The sequence below is a fragment of the Oreochromis niloticus genome, linkage group LG8 (assembly GCF_001858045.2).
Source record: "Oreochromis niloticus isolate F11D_XX linkage group LG8, O_niloticus_UMD_NMBU, whole genome shotgun sequence".
Lineage (NCBI taxonomy): Eukaryota > Metazoa > Chordata > Actinopteri > Cichliformes > Cichlidae > Oreochromis > Oreochromis niloticus.
This window is the reverse complement of record NC_031973.2, coordinates 20,024,308-20,047,175: the sequence shown is the minus strand read 5'-3', so window position 1 is coordinate 20,047,175 and position 22,868 is coordinate 20,024,308. Positions and strand designations below refer to the sequence as shown.

Below are 22,868 nucleotides of genomic sequence, written 5' to 3'. Positions count from 1 at the left end.
GGCTAGCTCCCACCAAAGACACAGTGGAAGAAAAAGCTGTGAAGTGAAGTAGTTGGGTGGAAGGGCTAAAAATACACTTGCTTCAATGAAGTGAGAGTACACCTTCCCCCTGAAGCTGTTGTCTCATCCACTCCTTCACTCTTCCCTTCTTTGCCTCCCAGCCTGGCTGCTGGTGAAATGCACAGGAGCCAACGCGAGCTTCTTTTTAAGTGCCAGTGTAACCCAGCCCACATTTCCCTGCAGCCTGCCCTCTTACTACTTTACACCACTGAACAAAGTATCCCATACACCCCCTTCCTCTGTAATTTTCTCCCTTCCCTTAATTCCGTTTCTGTACACCAGCCTGACAGGATTTGGATGGCTGGCTGATCAGAAGTTTCATTAACAAGCAAGATGAGATACAGACTATGACACACTGGTGCAGTGTGCCTGCCTTCTTGGCTCCCTGTAGAATAGTGGCTCCTCACTAACCGGCAGTGGAGTGTCTGGGAGGGACTCCACATACTTTGCTCTCAGTTCCCTCCTTTAGCTCAGTCGGGAGGGGGAGTTATAAAGACAGGGCAAATGAAAGAGGGGATAAGGGAATGAAGCTGGAGGGTGGGGGGGTGGCAGGACTCTGGACAAAAGGACTGAGAGATCAGCAGAAAAAGGAAGCAAGTAACAAAAAAATGGTGAGCAACTTCAGTTGAATATTGTGGTCAGTGTGTATCATGATCATCATGTTCTCGGATCCCACGCATTCATAACGTCACTGTTTAGATTACCTAGAATGAGGATGTTTACACCACTGAGGCTATGTGACACAACTGCAGTTAAGTGTACAGTCCCACTATAATGTAGCATGTAATAAGCCTTATTTCACTGGCTGTTGCACAGCAACCGTCAGAGCAATTTGTGCAAAACCATAATAGTGGAAGCTTATTCAGTAAAGGGGAAATATTCTGAGACATTTCTTTTCTCTAAAATAAGAACCATGTGCACGTGTTCCTGCCATAATTGAGTAAACAAACCAAATTCACTGAGTTTTTCTTAATCCCAAACCAAGCTGCTACAGTATTTCACTTGCCAGTAATCCCCTGACAAAGCCATTTGAATAAAATTACAGTACACACAGCATTCAGTGAGCACAGTAATGTGAAATCATCTACAGCTTAGAAATACCTAAGAAAAAAGACAAAAACAACGTTTGGCATTTTTAACCCTGGTTACAACCCTTTACATACATGTATTTTCACTCTCTTTATTAGACCGTCAAAGTGTCATGTAATGCTGTGTGAAGCAGGCAGGGTAGGATCCAAAATGCAGGACACTGAGATAAAAACTAAACTCAAAAACAGCCGTTTTGCTGGTAAAGATTAATAACCTACTGGCAGGAACTCAGGAATACAAACCAGCAGAACACACAGTAGAGGGATGAAAGAGATCATGACACTAGAAAGAGATTGATACAGACCATCTTTACACAAGAGGGAATCAGGGCAAAGAGGAAACACCTGGGGAACACAGCTGAACATAATCTAACTGCACACAAGTGACTATCAAAATAAAACAGGAAGTGACAAGCACACTGAGACTGAAACTAAGACGCATGAACTTGACAGACAAAAGTAACTTCAAAGACAAAACTGACTAAACACGGGAGATAACATAGAAATGCAGATTAGGCATGGGGGGGAAATAGGTGGGCAGGAAAAACTTAATAACTTACAAGATCAAAATGAAAACATAATCTAACCAAAGGTAATATCCAAACTGAAAACTACGATGACAAAACCCAGGATTGTGACACAAGGCTGAAGAAGCCAAAGAGGTAATGCTGGGTGAGAGGGTGTGGAGAGGATGGGAGTATGAATCAGTTATGTTAACAGTTAACAGTTGCACAAACATAAGCCGACACTTATTAACAGTCATGTTTTCGTCACCTCATAATTAAAACTTCATAGAGCTTTGGATAGCTGTCTCTTCAGGAGTTCAATGTTCCACTTTGTTCACCATATTCTTTAACTTTCTCCAAGTACTGGTTTGCACTTTAATTTATTTAAAGTTTTTGGCTAAAACTGCCACCAGTTTTAGCTTTAAACTGACCTTAAGGTTTAAACAAACAAAAGTAATAAACTGTTCGAACTGAATCATTTTAGCTTTGTATAAATGTTTGCATTCACTGTTCTCCAACATGGTTTCAAGCATACTGCATCTATCCTCCTATACTGCGCAGAGCTACAGGGTTGTATCTATGTGACTTACTTTATTGCACCAGCAGGTGCATTCATTGTATCACCAGGTATGCACAAACAAAACTGTCCTCGTGAAAGGTAAATTATGTTGTTGTTACATTCACACTCAAGTTACATTGAGACAGTACTGAAATATGTCAGCTGGCTTTATTGCTACCAACCAGCAGATCATTCACCGGACTTTGGTTACACTTTAAACGAGATCCTGGAAAAAAGTAAATCATAGTGTTATAAAGGACATGTGTCTGGGTCCTTGTTTTTGCTTCTTACTTTTATATCATATGTGTTTTTTATGGCCTGGCTGCTAAAAAAAAAATGAAAGGAACACTTTTAATCAGAGTATAGTATCAAGTCAGTTCAACTTGTGGGGTATTGATCTGGTCAGTTAAGCAGCAAGGGGGTTTTTAAACAGTTTCAGTTGCTTTGGTGTAAATGAAATTAACAACAGAGTGATAACTATGAGAAAACCCCCAAAACAGGAACAGGTCAGCGTCACTACTGGTAGCATGAGGTGATACCTGGAACCCACAGAGGTTGCACAGGTAGTCCAACTCCTCCAGGATGGCATATAAGTATGTTCCATTGCTAAACGGTTTGGTATGTCTCCCAGTACAGACTCAAGAGCATGGAGGAGATTCTAGGAGAGCTGGACAGGCCTGAAGAAGGTCCTCAACTCATCAGAAGGATGAGTATCTGCTCCTTTGTGCAAAGAGCCCTCTGACCCCTCTGATCTTCCAATTTGCTCAGCTGTCTTTCAACAGTTTGAGTCGGTTACTCTTGCTCAGTTACAGGAGGTGGTGGATCATTTAAAGCCTGTAGGCTCACCTTATGATCCTATCCCTCCCCTTTTTCTGAAAGAAGTTTTTTCTACTATAGGTCCAACCATTTTAACCATTTTAAATAGCAGCCTTACTTCAGGTATGGTTCCAAAGAATTTCAAAGATGCAATTGTGCAACCACTTCTTAAGAAACCTGGGCTAGATACAAACGCTGTTGAGAACTTTAGACCAATATCTAAGCTGCCCTTTTTATCTAAAGTCTTGGAAAAAATTGTATATGACCAATTGATCTCATACTTGAATGCACAAAATGTTGAGGAGATTTTTCAATCTGGTTTTAAAGCAATGCATAGCACTGAATCAGCACTTTTAAGAATTTTTAATGATATATTTTTATCCTGTGATTCTGGTGAAAGTGTCATTCTTATTTTACTCGATTTAACTGCTGCATTTGACACTGTAGACCATGAAATTTTAATCTCACGTTTGGAGCAGTGTGTCGGTATAACAGGTGTGGCTCTGAAATGGTTCAGGTCTTACTTAACAAACCGAACCTTTTCAGTTCGCTTAGGAAACTGTGAGTCCTCCCGAGCTCCGCTGTCTCACGGAGTACCACAGGGTTCCATTCTGGGCCCTATCCTGTTTTCACTTTATTTACTTCCATTGGGCTCAATTTTTAGAAAACACAGACTCTCGTTTCACTGTTATGCAGATGACTGCCAGATTTATGTTCCTCTTAAAAAGAAAGATGGGTCGTCTGTAAATCGTTTACAAACATGTCTGGAGGACGTCAAGTCGTGGTTGGCGCTAAACTTTCTTTGTTTTAATGATTCTAAAACTGAAGTAATGGTGTTCAGACCTGCCTCCACTGCTGTTCCGTGTGTTGATTTGCAATCCCTGAAATCATTCTGTAAACCAGAGATTGTTAATCTGGGTTTTAAAATGGATCCTGAGCTTAAGCTTGAAAGCCAGATCGGGTTGGTTGTAAGGTCTAGTTTCTTTCATCTGAGGCAACTGGCCAAAATTAAGCGCTTTCTTACGAGACAGCAATTTGAAACAGTAATCCACGCTTTTGTAACCGTTCGGCTGGATTACTGTAATTCTCTTTATTTTGGGGTGAGTCGATCTTCTGTTTTTTGACTGCAGTTAGTCCAGAATGCTGCTGCACGCCTTTTAACTGGCACGCGTAGATACGAGCATATCACCCCAGTTTTATATTCACTACATTGGCTGCCCGTGCATTTTAGGATCCATTTTAAGCTGCTTTTATTTGTTTTTAAATGTTTGTCCAATGCTGCCCCTGTGTACCTCTCTGAGCTTCTTCATCCATACATACCTTCCCGGTCCCTCAGGTCGGCAGACCAGCTCCTCCTGAGCGTGCCCAGGACTAATCGTAAGCTCAGAGGGGATCGGGCGTTTGCTGTGGCAGCACCAAAATTGTGGAATGAGTTGCCTTTACATGTTAGACAGGCACCTTCCTTATCTGTTTTTAAATCACGTCTTAAAACATATTTATTTACCTTGGCTTTTAGCACAGCAGGACTTGTTGATGTCTCTTAATATGTTTCTTATTAATTATATTATTTTTAACTTTAAGATATTTTATATGTAATTTAAACTGTTTCCTCTCTGTTTTATATTTGTAGCACTTTGGTCAACATTGTTGGATGTAAAGTGCGTTATAAATAAAGATGCTATGCTATGCTATGCTAAGAGGAACAGAAATGACAGGGATTTCGTATTACACAGACAGAGCCCTTAAAAATAGCTTCCAGCAGGCCACTGGTGTGAGTGTCTCTGACCAAACAATCAGAAACAGATTTTAACGTGGTCTGAGGGACCTGTGCTCACCGCTCCACTGTGGACCCTCATTGGCATTTGTCATAGGAAACCAGAAATGGCAGGTCCACCACTGTCACCCTGTGATTTTCACAGATGAGAGCGGGTTCACCTTGAGGACATATGACAGATGTAAAAGGATCTGGAGAAGCTGTGGAGAACATGCTGCCTTTAACATTATCGTTCTGGGTAGATGATGGCCACCAGGTTGCACCTCAGACTGTCCAGGAGCTGGTCCAGGTCTGGGAAGAGATCCAGTTCATATTAATATAGATATCCAGTAAGATCTGATGTCTTTTCAAAGCGTTTCTTAAGCTAAGATGTAAGCATCGCTATTATTATTAGTGCTGTCAGCGTTAATCTCGTTAAAATGACGTTAACGCCATAACCGCATTAATGCAGCAAATCTATGTTAGCAAGTTACCGCGGATCGCCCTGTGCGTGGGGCTGGACAGCGTCAACACGTTAACGAGCTAACTGTGCTAATGCGTTGACACCATGCAGCCCCACACACGGATGATCCGCGCTAACTCGCTAATGGAGATTTGCCGCGTTAATGTGGTTATGACGTTAACGTCATTTTAACGAGATTAACGCTGACAGCACTAATTATTATTAGATACATGTACATTTTTCAAACAAAAACAAAGCATTGAAATCCAAAACTGTCCTGCTGCTGATGTTGAGCCCACATGCGAATGTGTGTTAAGTTTGAAAACCTGACATTTAAGGAAAGAAATCAGATTTTTGTTTGTTTGCTTGTTTTGTTTTTAATTGTTGTTGTTGTTGTTGTTGTTTTATCATATATACCCTAGAGTCCTGTGACAAAATGAGGGAGTATGTCTTTAGGCCATAAAACATCTGATCTAGACCGCCTGATCTTATATTGCAGATGGAAGGGATCGAGTGAAGAACATTTTCTTAAGACACTAGTTTACTGTTTTGATCTAAATAAAACGCCTCGATCAATCATATTTTTCATAGGTCAAGGCATCAGTTGCTTGTTTAAAAGTCATTTATGCTTGCAGCTTCTTCATACTAACCTACAGCATCATGCACTTTGATTTATAACAGCTGTTAAAGACAGTTAACAAAGTCATTAACCTTGATTTTAACATGACTACAGTAAATTAATAGATTAGGGCTTTAAAATGTCTAATCATGTTATGTTAAGGGGGTTGGAGGATGGGGGGGTCTAAAATGGATGTCTCACCAGATGGCTTTGCTGGTGGAAATTATTGCACTGCTGCTGATAGCGTCTTCCCTCTGAAGCAGATAACAGATGTAATTGAGTTGATGCTGACATTTTATTTACGAGATAAATGAACTCTTGAGCACTTTGTGTGAGCTATAACACGTTGGCTAGCTTATTATGATCGGGTCACTTTAGCCAGTGAAGGTAATTAACATTGAAATGACAACTGCAGCATGATCCCTGTTACAGAAAATTAAATCTGAACCCACTGTTAAATCAGAGCAGTTCTGTCTTTGGAGCTAAGTGGGCAACTGTGTGACAGCAGTTTAGGTTGCACTGTCCTGCATGTGAATCTCCATCTATCTCACTAAGGCAACTAGAAGTCATAGATATCTACCACACCACATAGCTGATATCTTGAAAGAGTTTTTAATGTCCCTGCGCTTGGACTCGCTGACCTCTTTGAAAACGTGCGCCATATGCTCAGCACGTGCAACGACCCTGAACACTTATTTACAGAACGCATCCTAGCTGAGCTGATGGAAATCTAATCAGGTGAGAGACTTTTCATGTCCTCACACGTGTTTCTGATAGCATCTTGTTGTGACACTGACTGTACTTAAGAAAACCACAATCTATATAAAGTGTAAAGAAAGCTATTTTATCCTGAAATAATGACACAGCTGTGATAAGAAAAGAAATTTATCAAAAGAAAAGCTCTGAGTTTTTGTAAGCCAGTGGCTCATAGGCTAAAAACAGTTTAAGACTAGGGCAGCAGGTGCCTGAAGACTAACTGGAATTGAGTTGTCAGTTGCGCGTACCCAGAGAGACAATGAAAGAGTGTTAACTGCTGCCTTTTTTGTGTGTGTCTCTGTGTGATATGTGTCCCTTTAATGCAATCTTCCTGCACTCCCTAGAACTATAATTAAATTTGGCTTTTCGTTTAATGGAAGTCTGTGAAGTGTGGAGAAACTGTGATAGCCCAGAATATCCAATCTTCACAAACAGCTATATGTTGCACGCCATTGGAAATGTCAGCTGCTGGGCTGTATGTGTGTATCAGTGTATGCAGGCAGGTATGGCAGTGTATAGGATGACATTAAACCAAACCAGGATGGAGTTTCTTCACTTACAATTACAACAACCTAAACTCTATTTAGGCATCTGTAATTATTCCAGCTTAATCAACATTTGTCTGACTTATTCTTATTGATAAATAAAGGAATCTCTATATGTCTGTTATTCTTTCATCTGTCTCAAAGACAGTTGATCCAAACTTGGTAGGTGTAATCCTGGCATTAGAAGGAACTCTTGAGGGGTTTTTTTTTTTAAATGACCAGCAAATTTTCACAGTGATGTAGTGGTTATCACATTAAATTAAATTTTATTTCTATAGCACCAAATCAAAACAACAGTAATCAACAGTAATTACATTTTATCGTAAGGTAAAGACCCCACAATAATACAGAGAGAACCCCAACTATCAAACAACTCACTATCAGCGAGCACTTGGCAACAGTGGGGAGGTAAAACTCCCTTTTAACAGGAAGAAACCTTCAGCATAACCAGGCTCGAGTTTCTGCTGAAGCCATCTGCAATGATTGGTGAAGGGGAGAGGGGAGGGAGATAGGACAGAAAACACACTGTGGAAGAGAGCCAGGGATTATTAATAACTAATGATTAAATGCAAAGTGTTGTATAAACACATGGAGAGTGAAGCAGAAAAACACAGTGAATAATGGGAGCAGTCTAGGCCTACTGCTCCATAATGAAGGGAGGATTCAGGGTCACCTTTAAGCTTGATCAAAAAGAAATGATTTAAGCCTTAAGTGTAAAAGATCTCCAGTTCAAGAGTCAGAAAACGCATCAGGGGGATTTCAGGCTAGTTTACTCCTAGTACCAGTCCCAAGCAGAGATAAATAGGAGCGCTATATCACGAAGAGCATCTGTTATAAAAATCAGACATGATTGTCTATCTACTGCTGCAGCCCCATGGGAAACAAGGGCCCAGCCAAAAGAACCTTTCATTAAGATTCATAGAAGTATCAAAACAGGGCATTAATCGGAGCGATGTTGCACAAAAAAAATCCTTGTGTGCAACATGAACCACGTCCAGGCAATGGTTTCAACAGCTGGTAGTGATAACATGCCAACAGACGTAAAAATAGCAGAAAAAAAGGCAACGAGGAGAACACTGCTCCATATAAACAACGTCAAATTGAAAATATTTTTAAATGTTATGGAAACTGTTTCTTCAACCCTCATGAATACACCCAGACATAGAATGTCAACAGAACATTTATTTTTTTAATTTTTACTTCTGTTCAAATAAGTATGCAGCATGAACCGGCGCCAGGGGCCGTAGATTAGTTCAGTTCAAGAGGCTCGATTTCACTTTTCTTGCAACTATTACAAACCTAAACTATATGACTTCTTCTTCGGGTTTGTTGACGTTATGTTAGTCCCAGCATTGCTCTACACATGCTTTGAACCTGACTTACTTCTACCAGGTTCTTTGATATTTAATTAAAATGACCAAGAATATATTTTTCCATGCCCTCTAGTGAATGGGATGTATTTTGAGGGTAAAGGCACTACAAGCAATTCCATTTTAAAAGATAAACAGCTTCACACTTGAATAGTTCCCCGGCGTAAACAAGACCATAAAACAGCAGTTCGTGCTGTCCTGACTGATATGCACGTTGGACTTAGATTTGAATACTACTCATTTGCAGTGGGTTGGGGTTCACTGATAAAAGTAACAGTTCAGATCTTATCAGATGGTCAAAGCTAAAGTAGCGAACTTGTTCATTACTTAACACTCTTCACACAAACCTTTTCTTTTTCCAGTACCGAGAGGACTAAAGAACACAGTCACAGCCATTAATGAACAGGTTAAAACACCACAGTTGTGCATTTAAGTTGACATAATGTCTGAGGTCAGTGAGAGTGCCGAAAGGTAAGTATAGAGTGTTTTCCCTTTCCTCAGCTGCTCCGTAGTATATTATGTTGTGAGCCCATAACTTCTTGTCTTGGCATAGTGTGTTGAATCACTACTGTTTGTCATGACTGGAGAGCTTAGATAAAGTGCTGCTGCAGCACAAGGCACAATTTGCAGAACTGGTGTTGGCATTCATAAAATGATCAATAAAAATAAAAGAAAAGAAATGAAAAAATAAAAGAAATGAAAGATCTGCTCAACTGAAGCTAAAGACAAAAAATCAGACCTTTGTTATTTGCCCTGTTGAAACCACATTATTTAAAGTATCGTTATTTTTTATTATTTGTATTTTTGTGGATATAATGCATGTGTAGCATTCATTTAATTGTTTAGTAAATTGGTTTAAATTTTTAATGCATAGCAAGAGAAAAAAGGTTTTGATCATCAGTTTATTTTATTTTATTAAAAATTTTACTTATTAAGAAACACTGCACACATATTTAAAATGTTATGCATTTACATGCTTGTAACCTGTTATTGTAATGTGATTTTCAGAATTCCCTCATATGCCTTTATGTTCAGGTCAGTCTATTGGCTTCCAAAGACAGGTCAGAGGTCAAATGGGACATATTTTAAATCTGTATACGGTGCTTTCTATATATTTCTAATAAACACAATACTTACAAGAATCATAGTTTCTCACTTGTAAGGCTTTTGTCAATTTCCCACCAATACCTGAGCTGACCTTGTAGACTTTACTGGATGTAAGGCAAATTTTATTGGATGGTTAACTCCACTTCCCTAAACCTTTTTATCAGAATTCATTCAGAACGTCATTTAAAGTTATTGTGGTTACAGACAGAATGATGGCACACAAACGCTGCCAAATATGACAACCAAATAAAAATAAGAGGAAGAAGAAGAAATGTTCTTTGTATAGCGCTTATCAAATCCAGCCTCAAAAAGCCCTTCCTGCACTCTCACAGATGTATTAACAACAACACATAAAGTGCTAACACGTGTTGCATCACCTCAGGGACATGTGTCAGATTTCTCACACGTGTTTATTTTGAAAGTTGTTTTAAAGTCATTTTAAGCGTTTTTTACACATGTTGTGTCAAAATTCACGCAAAAGGTGTTGCACATGTGACAACACATTTCTGTGTTACTTTTTTAAGTCCTTTCAAAGAGTCCAGAAACACAGAAAAACAAACTTGGAGGGAATTTACATATCAATTAAAATGCAGCATTTAAGACTCAAGTCAAACAAAGGATAGGAATAAGATAAAATGTCTGAAAAATTAAAATAAGTTAAATGATAAAGATGGAGTTCATTAATCATATGATAGCTTTGATACTGCACTGAATATTAGTCTTGTGAAGCGAGTATCCAATAAAGATATAAAGTTATCAAAAACTTCTTATCAGTCACCACGGATCCTAATAACTCTGTAATATCAACTAAACTGATAACTGTACACACTGTGGCAAAAATCTATTACACTAGCCAAACATAAGCATGACTTGAATTCTAGGCTCAAGTTAAAAGATAAAGATATCTATAACCACATTTAAAAAAAGTGAAAGACAGAAAAAGCAGATGCCAGTTAAAATAATGATAAAGAAAGACTACATTTATTTTGCAATGGCTGCTACTTCAGTATAAAAGTGGGATCAGGGCTTGAAGCTGCATGGTACCACATCCAAAACTACGTCTGTCAGGGTCTGCTCACAAGACCTTGGCAGCAAGAAAGCTAGATTAGCAAATTAGAACCATCCCTGTGTTGGTAGCAGTAAACTACAGGCTGCCTGTTTTCTATTCTCCAGATGCTCCTGGTACGGACACATCTTGCCACAGCCTCTTGATGTTTCTTGTTAACTGTAAATTGTTTGTTTTTACTCAGCAGCTGAACTGCAGCTTTCCTCAATGAAATCCAGGGAACTGTACCAAGCGCCATGGTAGGTAATCATGATTAAGAGATTCAAATACAGTCCAAATGTCGAACTCATGGTACCACTAGGGGAAAGTCAGGGGATTGTTATGATGCAGCCTCTAGGGATCGTCTACAAATGTCAAAGCAGTCAATCCAGCAGTAGGAAATATTTCAAGTGAAGTGTCTGAACTAATTTGAATTGAATGGGTGATCAGACCAAGACAACATAAGGTTTTTAAATATATCTTGCAGTATTATGATGGTTTGTACTCTCTCGCTTTACTGTTTAGATAAAAGGCTATAATCAAACTCAAAATAACTGGAGTTAAGGTCAGTTCCTCTTGTGGTTTATCGCATGGCCCCAAAAAGGGCATAAGCAATGTAAACCAACGCAAAGTTGTTGGAAACCTGGAGTCAGGGACTTGTGAACTTTTACCCAGAACTCAAAGAAGGATGTTGGGGAATTGAATGTGTTTATACAGGATATGTAAAACAATGCAATGTATTTAAACTTGGCGAAGCGTTTCGCAATTATGTAAGAACCTAATTACAAACGTCATCATCTCTCTGACTCATACTTACCTGAATTTATCATTAAAAAAATACCTGCTTTCCACAGATTGCATCCAAAGGTGTGGAGCGAATCGAGCGATGATCATCATCCTCACCCCCACCGTTGTTGTCATCGCAGAGGGCAACCGCCGTCGACAGACCTGGAGTTATTTTATTTAAACCACACTGACCTCTAGTGGACTTAACAAATAATACAAGTGACTTTCATCCGGGCTCCTTAAAAACCTGCAAAATTATTTTAAATTATTTTATCAAGCAAACTATGGGACGTGTAAAACATTACCCCCACCAAAAAATAAATGTAAAAAATTGTACTCTATTTTTTTGTTTCTCGCGAGACAGATGTTGCTTAAGCAGTCTCAGTCTAGACCTCACTTGTTAGCCCTGCCCTGGGACCAGCTGCTCTAAATTCTGTACCCTGCAGTATTTTTCCGCGTTCCCCACCGTCCACACACTCCCCAGCGTCGACTGCCTCTTTCCAGAAAACTTTTTCCATCTTCATCAGATACTAACAAGTACACTTTAAGGTTTAACAGGGCTTTTTTTAAGTGGCACCCATGGAAGAAATGACGGAGGAAAATAATTTTTCGGAACTTATTACTCAGATATTACAAGAGGCGCCGGCTGCCAGGAAGGACCTTGTTGATAACTGCAGCAACCTCCACCGAGTGGCAGATTACTGCGATAACAATTATGTTAAGGTGAGTAATGCCCCCACTCCCAAAATAGGGCCACAAGGGGTATATAAACAAAAACAGTTTTCATAGGTTTGCATCTTTAGATCTTTTATAATCATCATCATCATCATTATTATTACTATTATTTTAATTAATTTTTAAACAATCCAGGCAGAAGATCAATCCAAGGCGGTTGAAGAGATCAAGGCTTTGGTGAACCAGTCGCTGGCCAGTGTGACCTATCAGATTAACAATGTGGCCAGCTCTGTGCTGAGACTGCTGGACTTACAGGCCAGGCAGATTAAAGACATGGAGTCCTCCATCAACCTGCTGTCACTGGTAAATAGCCATATATTTTTAATACAGTGCTAGCTGCATATATGTGAAGCAGGTAATTTACAATGTAAAATTTCCACAGAGTAACTTTGTCAGAGGTTCTCAGGGGAACAAGTGATGTGATTGAGAATTCTTGCATCTTTCTGACTGAAGCTGTTTCCACTGTGCTCTGCAGGCTGCAGCTATCCACTTTGAAAAGGTGGCCAGGAGAGAGATCGGTGTGTTCACTACCCCCAAAAACAAGACTTTTTCCAAGCTTATGACCCCACCAGCTTCAGGCAAGGAGCCCGAGGAAGCCTACTCAAGGGACCCAATCTCGTACTCCATACTGGACAACATAGGACACAGTTTTCAGGTAAAGCAAAATCTGATAGGCTTGTCTTCTTTCTTATTAGATGAAAGCTTTATAGAAAAATCCTCTCTGTTTTCCTGGTATGGTACATGTTATATGTGGAGAAGTGCTGTGGCCTTCATTTTTCTTCCCTCCACAGGTCACTGAAGCGCCCAGAAAGAGAGCAGGAACTGCAGACAGCATACAGAGCACTGCAGACACCTCTTTGTACGTAGACCCTTCCTCTTTGTGGCTAGTTTTTTATGGAAACACTGACATAATTGTTGTTTTAATTAACACCCTTAACTTAATGAAAATGAACTATTATGATATGGAAAAAGGTGGTATGTTTGTGGGCTGGTTAGCACTGTCACATCACAGCAGTAATGTCCTGGGTTCACTGTGAGGTCCTGGGTGTGAATGTGAGTGTGAGTGGTCTCTCTGTGAGCACCAGTGCACCAGCACTAGTCTCCTTCATAGTCATGAGTGGCATTCATGTTTCCAACGTCTTCTAAATCTTTTTATTTCACGAATGTGGACTGTTCCATTATAAAAACACAGTTTCGCTGTCAGGTTATCAGTAGTGCTCATGGTGTTTATGTCTTGTCTACAGCTCCAGTCACGGCATCGCTGTGCCACCACCCTCAGTCCCCGCCAACAACAGCCTGCCTCCTCCTCCTCCGGCCTCTTCGGCCAGTTTGGACCCCGACCTGCCGGCTCCCCCGCCGCCTCCCTCTTTCTCCATGGACACTGACCTCCCCCCTCCGCCCACCTTCCCCTCGCCCACAGATCTCCCCCGCCTCCACCTCCCCCTCCACCACCTATAAGCCCGTCAAGCACCTTCCCGTCGCCACCTCCTCCCATATCTTCAGGTTCCCCTCTTCCTCCTCCGCCTCCTCTTCTGTCAGCACCACGTCTCAACACTGGCACCTCTGTTAATGTGCCGCCACCGCCTCCCCCACCTCCCCCACCTCCCCTAAGACTGTAACATTACAGTGTGTCTTGTACTTGGTAGAATAACTTCTCATATTACATGCGGTTACTCAGACTGTGAACAAGCCTGTGAGATCAACATTTTGGTTTTTTTAGCTCGAGAGCTTGCAGTGGTTTAAAGCTAGCCTGTTGAATGGCAGTTCTGTTGGTACAGATAGCCGCTGTACAGATTCCTCCAACATGTCTCAACAACACCTCGACTGCATTCCTTAAAAACAAGCTGAAACAGGGATTCTTGCTCTCCCTTGTCTGCTTATCCCCCCACCCCAAATGTGATTTCCTTTCCTTATTACACCTTCATATTGTTACCTTTAATGGCAGTGGACTTTAGCCCAGTGCAGCTGTCAATATACTGTGTAGCAAGAGCATAACTGATGATAAGTTGCGTCAGTAGCTCCAATCTAGGTGATTTCTGCTTCTTAAACAAGTCCATGAGGCTGTACATTGATATAAGTCAACATTCTGCTTAACCTGCATATAGCTGAAGGTAAGCTTTATTTTAAGAATGGAAATCATTTGATGAATCTGTTAGTAATGGATTTTGTTGAGCGAGGCCCATATCACGAGGAGAAGTCTGGTCACACACAGCCTGTCATTACATGTCATTCAAAGTGAAAAAAAAATTTCTTCGCTTGCTGTATTCTTCCACTTCGTTTGATCCACATTCTGTTGAAGTTTAATTTTGTACTGAGGTGTGATGTAAAGTGTGTTAGCAACAATTAAACGTCTGTGTTACATGAAGTTTTAACGTAAATGTTGATTAGCTTTACCTTAAACAACCATCGCTAAGAATTTATAATACGTGCTGTGACTAAGGTGTAATTCCCCGGTAATTAAATCAGTGTTTTTAAATTAAGTGTTAAGTGTTTTTAATTTATAATGTAATTATATCAAGCTACAAATACTTAAAGGTAGGAATAACAGAATAAAATAGGTGGGCAACAAATCAGGTTTTTACAGGAAACAAAGAAATGATTATACGGTAAGTAAATGTAAGTACTGCATAAGTAATTTAAAGTAGTGTAAAATGTCATGGTCATTTTGTGGAATACCAAACACTATATTCACGTCTTACATCGTAAATTCACTGTATTTTATGGGGTGTTGGCCTTGTTATGGAGTGGAATAAATCTGTCCTTTTTACATTTTTATGTAATACTCAATATGTCGATGTGCATGATGGATGTTCTCTAAGTCAGCTGTTCTTTTATAGGCCTATGTGACTGTATAATGATAGAGCCAAGTCATCACTGTTTAATCATAACTTTCTAAATAAATATACAGGAAATGAGTGCCTTCTGTACCCAGCTTTAAGTATTTGTAGGTAAATGTAATTTCATTGTAATTTTAAGTAAAATACATTAAATTCCTTGTAGTTACAGGGGAATTATAGCTTAAGTCGTAGGCCATATTATGTATAAAGTGTTCCCAGGTTGTTGTTTTTTTATTGTAGTCTGACAGTAGAAGAAGATAAAAATCTACCTTTGACCTTCTCCTTAGTAAGACTTAGACAGTGAACACCTGATTGCATAACATCCATAAAGAAGAGTTAAGTTCATAAATTAAAAATGAGATTGAAAATGTATTTATTTTTTGACAAGTGCTCTTTTTTCTTAAACCTTACTTAGCTTTAAAGAAAAATCTGATGGACTTCAACTTTCTTATTTATTTGTAAGTATTTCCTCTCAGGGCAAGATTGATACGAACACCTCATTTTATTAATGTTAGTTAATGATTAAGTTGCCTTTCTCTTTCCAGGGTTCCTGTGTTGATTGTCGCCGTCCTTGTGTGCATATTTTGTTGCCTAACTTATAATAGAGAACCAGGACAATACTGCTCATCTAGTTACAATAATTCTCCCGCTGTGTACACGATTCCTATACTGGACGAGCGACAGCGGGACGAGGAGGAAGTCATTCACGTTTATGAACTGTATTTTCAGCCTCCTGTGTACAACTTAAGAAATGACAGTCCTCCCCCTCCATACATAGTAAGTATTCATGCATTTATGACATGTCATGATGATGATGATGATGCTCATGTTGTTCACTTGTCCGAGTCTATTCTTAATCCAGTAATAAGCACGCTCCTTCATCAAATGTCCTGTTTTTCAGCTTGAACCACCACCCTACATCAACCCACCTTCACCACCACCCTACATCAACCCACCACCGTGCCTCAACCAGCTCCCACTTCCCCCACCACCGTCGCCACTACTACTACCAGCACCACCACCCTACATCAGTCCACCATCATCCCCCTAACTCAGCCCATGACCATTTATGCCTTCTTCCATCCATTCCAAAATATGAGCATATATGTGGTCATAAGTTTCATTTGGGACATTCGGTGTATGTATTAGATTAAATGTTGTAATTCCACATTGTGGGAGAAAGATTCCTGTACTGACATAGTTCATTTCAAACTTAAATGCACTAATGCACTTATATATAAAATATGTTTTTGGTGAAAAGTTTTCTTGTAGTTTTGTTTGTTTGTTTGTTTGTTTTTGCTGTTTCATTGTAATGATCCTGCTTCACAACAAATTCACATTTAAAAAACTGACCTGAGGTTTCTCAAAGGAAGACCGAGGAGTATGGAGGACCACTATGGAGGACCACAAGAGCCACGCGCATCGAAATAAAAATTTCTGTGCTTAAATAATGAATTGTAGAATAAATTCTGCAATTGTAAATTCATTTTTGAATTCCAATTTAATAAACTGCATTTCAAAATCCTTTTTCCACTTGCACTTTAATAAACTGCAGTTCAAAATCCATTTCCCTTTCCTGTTCGCTCCGGGATTAGGTGCTGGATTAGTATGGAGGAGGACTTAAATTTATATACGTACATATATAAAAGTCAAGGCATTATGACAGAGCAATATTCACAGACAGCATCACAGTACTGAGAGTGTTTCTGTTTGAGTCACACATCATCTTAATAATTAAGTTAATAATTATCTTATTAACAGCTGACATGGCTCCACCTTTGTACCTGAAGTTCAGCTTTTAATACAGTGATATTTAATACACATTCTTTGGTATGTCAGGCTCTACGTGGTTTTTCTGACTAATTTTAAGCTTTTTGTTTCTGATGGTGATCACTTTGCTCTCCACTCAGCAGTAATTTGTCAGGTTACTGAGGGGTCTACAGTCGAACAAGTCCTATATGCTACAACCTAGCAAATTTAGACAAAACATCTCCCATTAAAAACTGCACAACAAACTCATACATTTAAGTTATTATTATTATCATTATTATTATTATTATTATTATTATTATTATCTGGAATGAGATATTCTCAGAATATGCTAAATGTTTCCATAATTTATATTTTTAGTCAAAAAAAACTTTCAATATTGTGTGTTTGAGTGACGCACTTTGTTACTCTTTTATAGTATTTTACAATTTTCATTATTATTATTATTGTGATTACATCTTTTCTTTATAAGTAGGAGCTGTCTCTAAAGATTTTAGCACGACACCAACTGTCATTCTACTGCTGAGCGAGAAAATTTAGAAGTTTTACGTTGTTTACATCACTGATTTCTAGTTAATGGGGTTTTAAAACATCTGTTGCTCCCCCAGAAAATTTGAGTGTCACTTCCTAAATGACATATTTAAGATAAATGGCTCCCGTTCAGCTGCCATAATGGGCCATCACTTGGTATGTCACAATCTACATCTCTTGTATTTAATAGTTCAATAGCCACAAGAGAAAGGGATTAACACAAAACAAGATAAAGTCATTTAACTACATGTAAACACTACAAATAAAAAAAAGGCATGGAGGACTCAAAGTATTACAGACTCACCTGTTCATGTGTGGTTTTTTGGCATTAGAATGATATTAGTAAATGGTAAACATCATCTATGCAAACAGAATTTTCCTCTCAGTAGTCCTGCAAAATTTATTGTGTTAGAAGTAACAGTCTTTCTAACATTTATTTATTTATTTATTGCATTAAAATTATGAGAAACCATAAATTAATTGTATTAGGATATCTTAGATTATCTGTGATAGCTGTGTGAAGGGAAACACTATGACGATGATGCATTGCACCATTAAAAATATGTATTCCTGTATAAAATATAACAGGTTTATAAATGGCAGTTAAAAGCTTTAATTTACCATGTTTGTATTCAGTCCTGTGTATCTGTGTCTTTAAGAAAGACCATACTGCAGTAAAAGCTCTTCACACTGTGCACCTCCCTAAGTGACATATTATCTTTTATAACAAGCGACAGGTCATGACACTTTCTGCATGTTTGGATTTTGAAATAAGGTAAGCTCACGCTACTATAATATTATAAAGAGGCTTAAAATCAAGTTTTCATGTTTCATATGTAAAAATTATGTAAAATCAACTTTGGTTAGTTTTTTTTTACCTACAGTTGTACTAAGTGTCATTTTTATGGGATGATAGATGCGATCTCTTAAAACTCAATGCGGCACAAAGTCAGACACCGTCTGCTTCTTCTATTGGCTGTTGAGAAACATCAAATGTTTCTTGTTCCTCAACAATTTTTAAAATGACAATACTGTGAGTAAAATATAATAGATTGACTACAGGTTATAGACCTTCAACTTAAAGTCAGTACTTCAAGTCTCATATAGTAACTGTTCCTATGTGCTCACATAAAGCATTATGTAAAGAATGACACATCATTACGTTATGACGCGATGCTTTTGGTTAGCTTTATCTCTAGTATTTATGTTAGGAAGATCTTCCTATTGTTTTATTATCATCTAGAGTAGCATGCTATGATAAATCGGACATCATATATATATATTTTTTTCTTTTTATGTATTTCTTTTACCAAGAAAATACAGATTTAAGCATGAGTGACTGGCACTTCAAGGATTTATCACAGTTAATGAAAGTCTGTATTCGACATGAGTGGATTGTGGTATGGAGCTTTTTTCATTCACTGTGTGTTTATACACCTCTTTCCATTTACTTATTAGTCATTATTCATTTCTGGCTCTCTTCCACGGCGTGTCTTTGTCCTGTCTTCCTCCCCTCACCCCAACCAGTTGGGACAGATGGCCAATCCTCCCTGAGCGTGGTTCTGCTGGAGGTTTCTTCCTGTTAAAAGGAAGTTTTTCCTTCCCACTGTCTCCAAAATGCTTGGTCACAGGGAGTCATATGATTGTTGGGGTTTTCTCTGTTTCTTTGTATTATTGTAGGGGTTCACCTTCCAAAATAAAGTGTTTCGAGGCAACTGTTGTTATGATTTGGCGCTAATATTGAATTGAATTCAGTAAGAAGTACGGAGAAGCAGTAAGTCTTTTCCTGCACTGGACGTCTTTAAAAGGCTTTCTTTTTTCTTGCAGTAATGCCTGCAGATGGACCCAATTCCAGCAGTGACTGAGGCGGTGAATATCCTTCAATATATGTGAGTTGTCTTGTTTTGTCAAGAAAAAATCTCTATAAACAAAGGGAATTGCTGATAATTAAATGTTAAAATGGTGTAAATGTGTTCCCAGGTTCCCAGTCATAGTCCTTGCCGTAGCTGGTATACTATTCTGCTTCTACATCCATGCCAAAAAGAAAAGAGCAGAATTTAATGTCGCCATACTGATGCAAGATGACATCAATTCTTCATCACCCATTTCTTTGTCCGAGGATCAGGCAGAAGTGGACACCCGTTATGACAGCGATCCTCCTCGCTACAGCACAGTGGATTTCCCACCACCATACTCACTGGTGCGTGACCAAATTCTATAGCTAGCCTCTGAATCACTTTGCATATAGATTTGAGTTACGAGTAACAGACAGCGCTAGAGTTCCATTATTAAGCCTGTGTAGATTCACAGGTAGTCTTGAGTGATTAAAAAGAAAGAAACTGGGCTTCTTTTCTTTTATTTGTGAAGACATTTCACTTTTCATCCAAGAGGCTTCTTCAGTTCTAAAACAGCAGATGGAGTATTTACTCTCTAGTGGGGTTGTCTCCTTGGAGGTGGCCTGGAAGGTTGTTGACCTACTATTAATCATCTGAGTCGTTAAGATGTAAAACAAAGTATATGTGACCCTAACGACTCAGATGATTAATCGTGGCTCAATGACCCCCAGGGCTACCTCCAAGGTTAAATACCTGGGACTCTCCATTAGTTATTTGAGTTAGCCTCTTCACAAACCAAAAAGAAGTCTAGTTGTCTTCTTTCCAAGCTTTCAAGGCATCCCACCATCCCAAGATGCCACCATTACATGTGAATGTGAATGTTTTCCCTCCTTTATGTTCTATTATCAACTGAAAGTGGTTTTATTGCAAAGTAGAAGCATATAGGAACCAAAAAAACCCATGCAGCAAGTGGCAGACCATATAAAGTTATGGGGTTGCTGAATGCTGAGGCACATAATGTGCAGAAATTGAGCTTAATGGCATGGGCGACCGTGGCTGAGATGTAATATCTAGGTGGCCCATTACTTTGTTCATATAGTGCATGTAAGCCTTTTTTATCTTTATTTTGAAAACACAGAGCTTTTCCAGTTAGCTTAGCCTTAGTACAAAGACTGCAGGGGAAAAAGCCTGAGTCTGGCAAAATAAAGCAACAAGGCTCATTTAGTAGTTGCTGTTAAACTCACCAGTGAACCACTGGTTTATTTATGTTGGCTTGATCATTGCAAAAACTAAAACATAAAACAAGCTTGTGTACAGAACTGCTTCTTGGCTGCACATAATTGTTTCCCATTTCCAGATGTTTCCAGTGATTGTGCTAATCTAAAGCTTACTGAGTGTTGGGAAAAGCTGGGAAAGAGGCTCTGTAAAATGCAATGCAATTAAACACTGTGCAATAAATTCAAATTGAACTGTGTAGCTCCAAGCTAAGGCCAGTCTAACTCTGAACTCTACTTTCCTACAGTTTGATCCCAGGCTGACTGGTGTCTGTCCAAGTAGCCCACCCCCTGCCTATGACATGTATCCAATAATGCTGCCTCTGGCACCTCATTACTGGACGACACCAACTGGACGTCATCAACCAACCCCATCATCCTCGTGCAATAATTCTACTCACCCAAATCCTCAGAGGTCACACAGATTACACTCAACTTGAACCGTCAACAACAGCAGAATATATTATGTCTCATATATGCATTTAAAACAGTGTTGTTTTCTCTTTTATTGAATATAACTTGAAGTTTAAAAATGATTATGCACTATGCATATTCTCAGTTTCAGTTAATAGTTGTTATAGGAACATTCAAACTACAGTGTAGTAGTTCCCTGGTAGAACCAGAAAAGCACCATGTATTTCTATATGTTGTATTATATACTCTTTATTACTATCCAGTACGTACAGGTTGAAGGAAAAATAACATAAACAATGAATACGTTGCCAGATTATTTTTTTTAATTTTCTGAGTAACATGTACAGTGATAGAAGTGAAATGTTACATGATGAAAAAATATAACGTTTCCTTGGCTTTTCAACCATGTTAAGGCAAAAGTAAGCATGAAATCGAAGCCACTGGTAAATATTTTTACTGTTTGTACATGAAAATAACAAAAAAAGTACTTCCATCAACTAGCCAACCAGCAATGTTAGGTTATATGTTTGCCTTCATTACACAATCAGTGCATATTGTAGGCTACTTCGTCAGGTATTTTTCTTTCTTTTTCTTAATAGAGCTTAAGTGTTCTCAGTGCTACAAATACAAGTCCGACAGAATCAAGCAGACAGAAGTGACATGTTGTGATCCACTGGCTGGATCCTCTAACCGTCAAACAAACTACAGCTTTACCAGCACGGGACAGGAAATGTTCAACGTATTCAACATTGAAAAGCAAATAAAACAAACTGAGACTTCAGGAATACTGCAGAAGGTCTCACTCTGTTTCTGTATACATATACATACATATAAATATATATATGAGAGTGTGTGTGTGTGCACATTAGGGTATCTCGTGTGTATTGCATGTATCTTCAAAATGATCTATTGCTGTTCAGTTTTCAAATCTGTGGACACAAACGAGATTACGCACAGTTCTGAACACATACAATCATACTGTATGATCAAATGATAAAATATAGAGAATTTGATACAAACATGACATTTGGTATCTTTTATCCTTAACCAATCTGTCCTACCGATCCAATGTAAACATTACACTACATAAAGTATTTAAGATTTAAAGGCTAAAACGTTAAATGTCCTTCGAGGAAAAACCTCCAACAGAGCACTGTTACTTGCAAAACATATGCATTACTCTAAGTCTATATCCACATTTATGATAACACACGCACACTCACTCGCACTATTGCACTGAACCTCATAATTACCTCTAAGTCCTTCTTCACAAACATCAATAGAGCTTTATTCCAGTTCTGACAAATAAAGTACAACTTGACCTTAGGCTCAACAGAGGAACATTAACTTTGTACAAAAAAAAAAAAGCTCTACATGAGGCTGGTCTTCTGCAGTGTATCCGCTTCTTCACCACACGCCTCTGCCACCAATAGCTGCATGTGGAAACAACCCACCCCACCCCCCCTCTGGAGCTACCAGTGATGTATCGTCCTTCAACCTTTGGCCTGTGACCTTGGCACCATGCTGGCGAACTCTCGGTGACTCTCAGAAAACCCAGCTGACAGGCACCCACTGGTGCTCTGTTGACAGTTTCTCCAGCGCCAGCCGTAGACTTCGGAACGCCGCCTCGAGGCCGTCGTTTATGATGCAAAGGTCAAAGTAATGTCCATAGGCTCTCTTGATGCGCTCACTCTCATCCACCGTCCTCTTTAGTTCTGAGTCCTGAAAGGAGTGTGTCAGGGAGAAGTGCTTTAAGGAAAGAATTGTAAACACTGTTAAAGCTACTGACACCAAGGGAGTTGCCATAATATTAAGAAACCAGTGTTCTGTCACGACAAACAGCGAGCAAATCCAATATATATTTTTCAAATTGCAAAAATCCGTGCAACAACAAGTCATGGTCATAAAGTTTTCACAATTCTGCCTGATTCAAGTCAATTTGACCGGTTTCTCCTTAAAGGTCACCTCTTTGGGCTGCTTCCAGCGAGGTTTCTATTTC

At 39.0% G+C, this 22,868-nt stretch overlaps 2 protein-coding genes and 1 long non-coding RNA gene across 9 annotated transcripts in view; 2 read left to right on the top strand and 1 right to left on the bottom strand.

The window, feature by feature from the left end:
- Positions 1-4: 4 nt before the first annotated feature.
- Positions 5-13,794, top strand: abi3b (ABI family, member 3b). 4 transcript variants are annotated; one of them, XM_019362762.2, is made up of 7 exons: positions 5-671; positions 10,893-10,947; positions 11,542-12,196; positions 12,344-12,511; positions 12,684-12,863; positions 13,000-13,067; positions 13,453-13,794. In XM_019362762.2, exons 3-7 carry the CDS (start codon positions 12,053-12,055, stop codon positions 13,664-13,666), a joined length of 774 nt encoding a protein of 257 aa, XP_019218307.1. In that variant the 5' UTR covers positions 5-671; positions 10,893-10,947; positions 11,542-12,052; the 3' UTR covers positions 13,667-13,794. The 4 variants fall into 4 exon arrangements, 1 of the variants encoding a protein (XP_019218307.1); XR_002063190.2 differs by lacking the exons at positions 12,344-12,511; positions 12,684-12,863; positions 13,000-13,067; positions 13,453-13,794 and adding an exon at positions 2,850-5,132 and having other exon boundaries at positions 11,542-12,036; XR_002063191.2 differs by lacking the exons at positions 12,344-12,511; positions 12,684-12,863; positions 13,000-13,067; positions 13,453-13,794 and adding an exon at positions 2,845-5,132 and having other exon boundaries at positions 10,896-10,947; positions 11,542-12,036.
- Positions 13,795-13,827: 33 nt separating this feature from the next.
- Positions 13,828-16,305, top strand: LOC109203270 (uncharacterized). The gene is made up of 4 exons (XR_002063192.2): positions 13,828-14,319; positions 15,461-15,503; positions 15,591-15,822; positions 15,947-16,305. It is a non-coding gene; the product is annotated as an uncharacterized LOC109203270 (long non-coding RNA).
- A 4,865-nt stretch (positions 16,306-21,170) lies between these two features.
- The window catches only part of mpp2b (MAGUK p55 scaffold protein 2b), a 45,252-nt gene continuing 43,554 nt past the window's right edge, over positions 21,171-22,868 (bottom strand). For 3 of the 4 annotated variants that reach the window (XM_013274090.3, XM_025909850.1, XM_013274082.2), the window contains exon 13: positions 21,171-22,618. In XM_013274090.3, coding sequence (XP_013129544.1) covers positions 22,415-22,618 — 204 coding nt within the window. In that variant the 3' untranslated portion in view covers positions 21,171-22,414. The remainder of the gene's footprint in view (positions 22,619-22,868) is intronic. The other variant, XM_013274088.3, reaches the window with a different exon arrangement.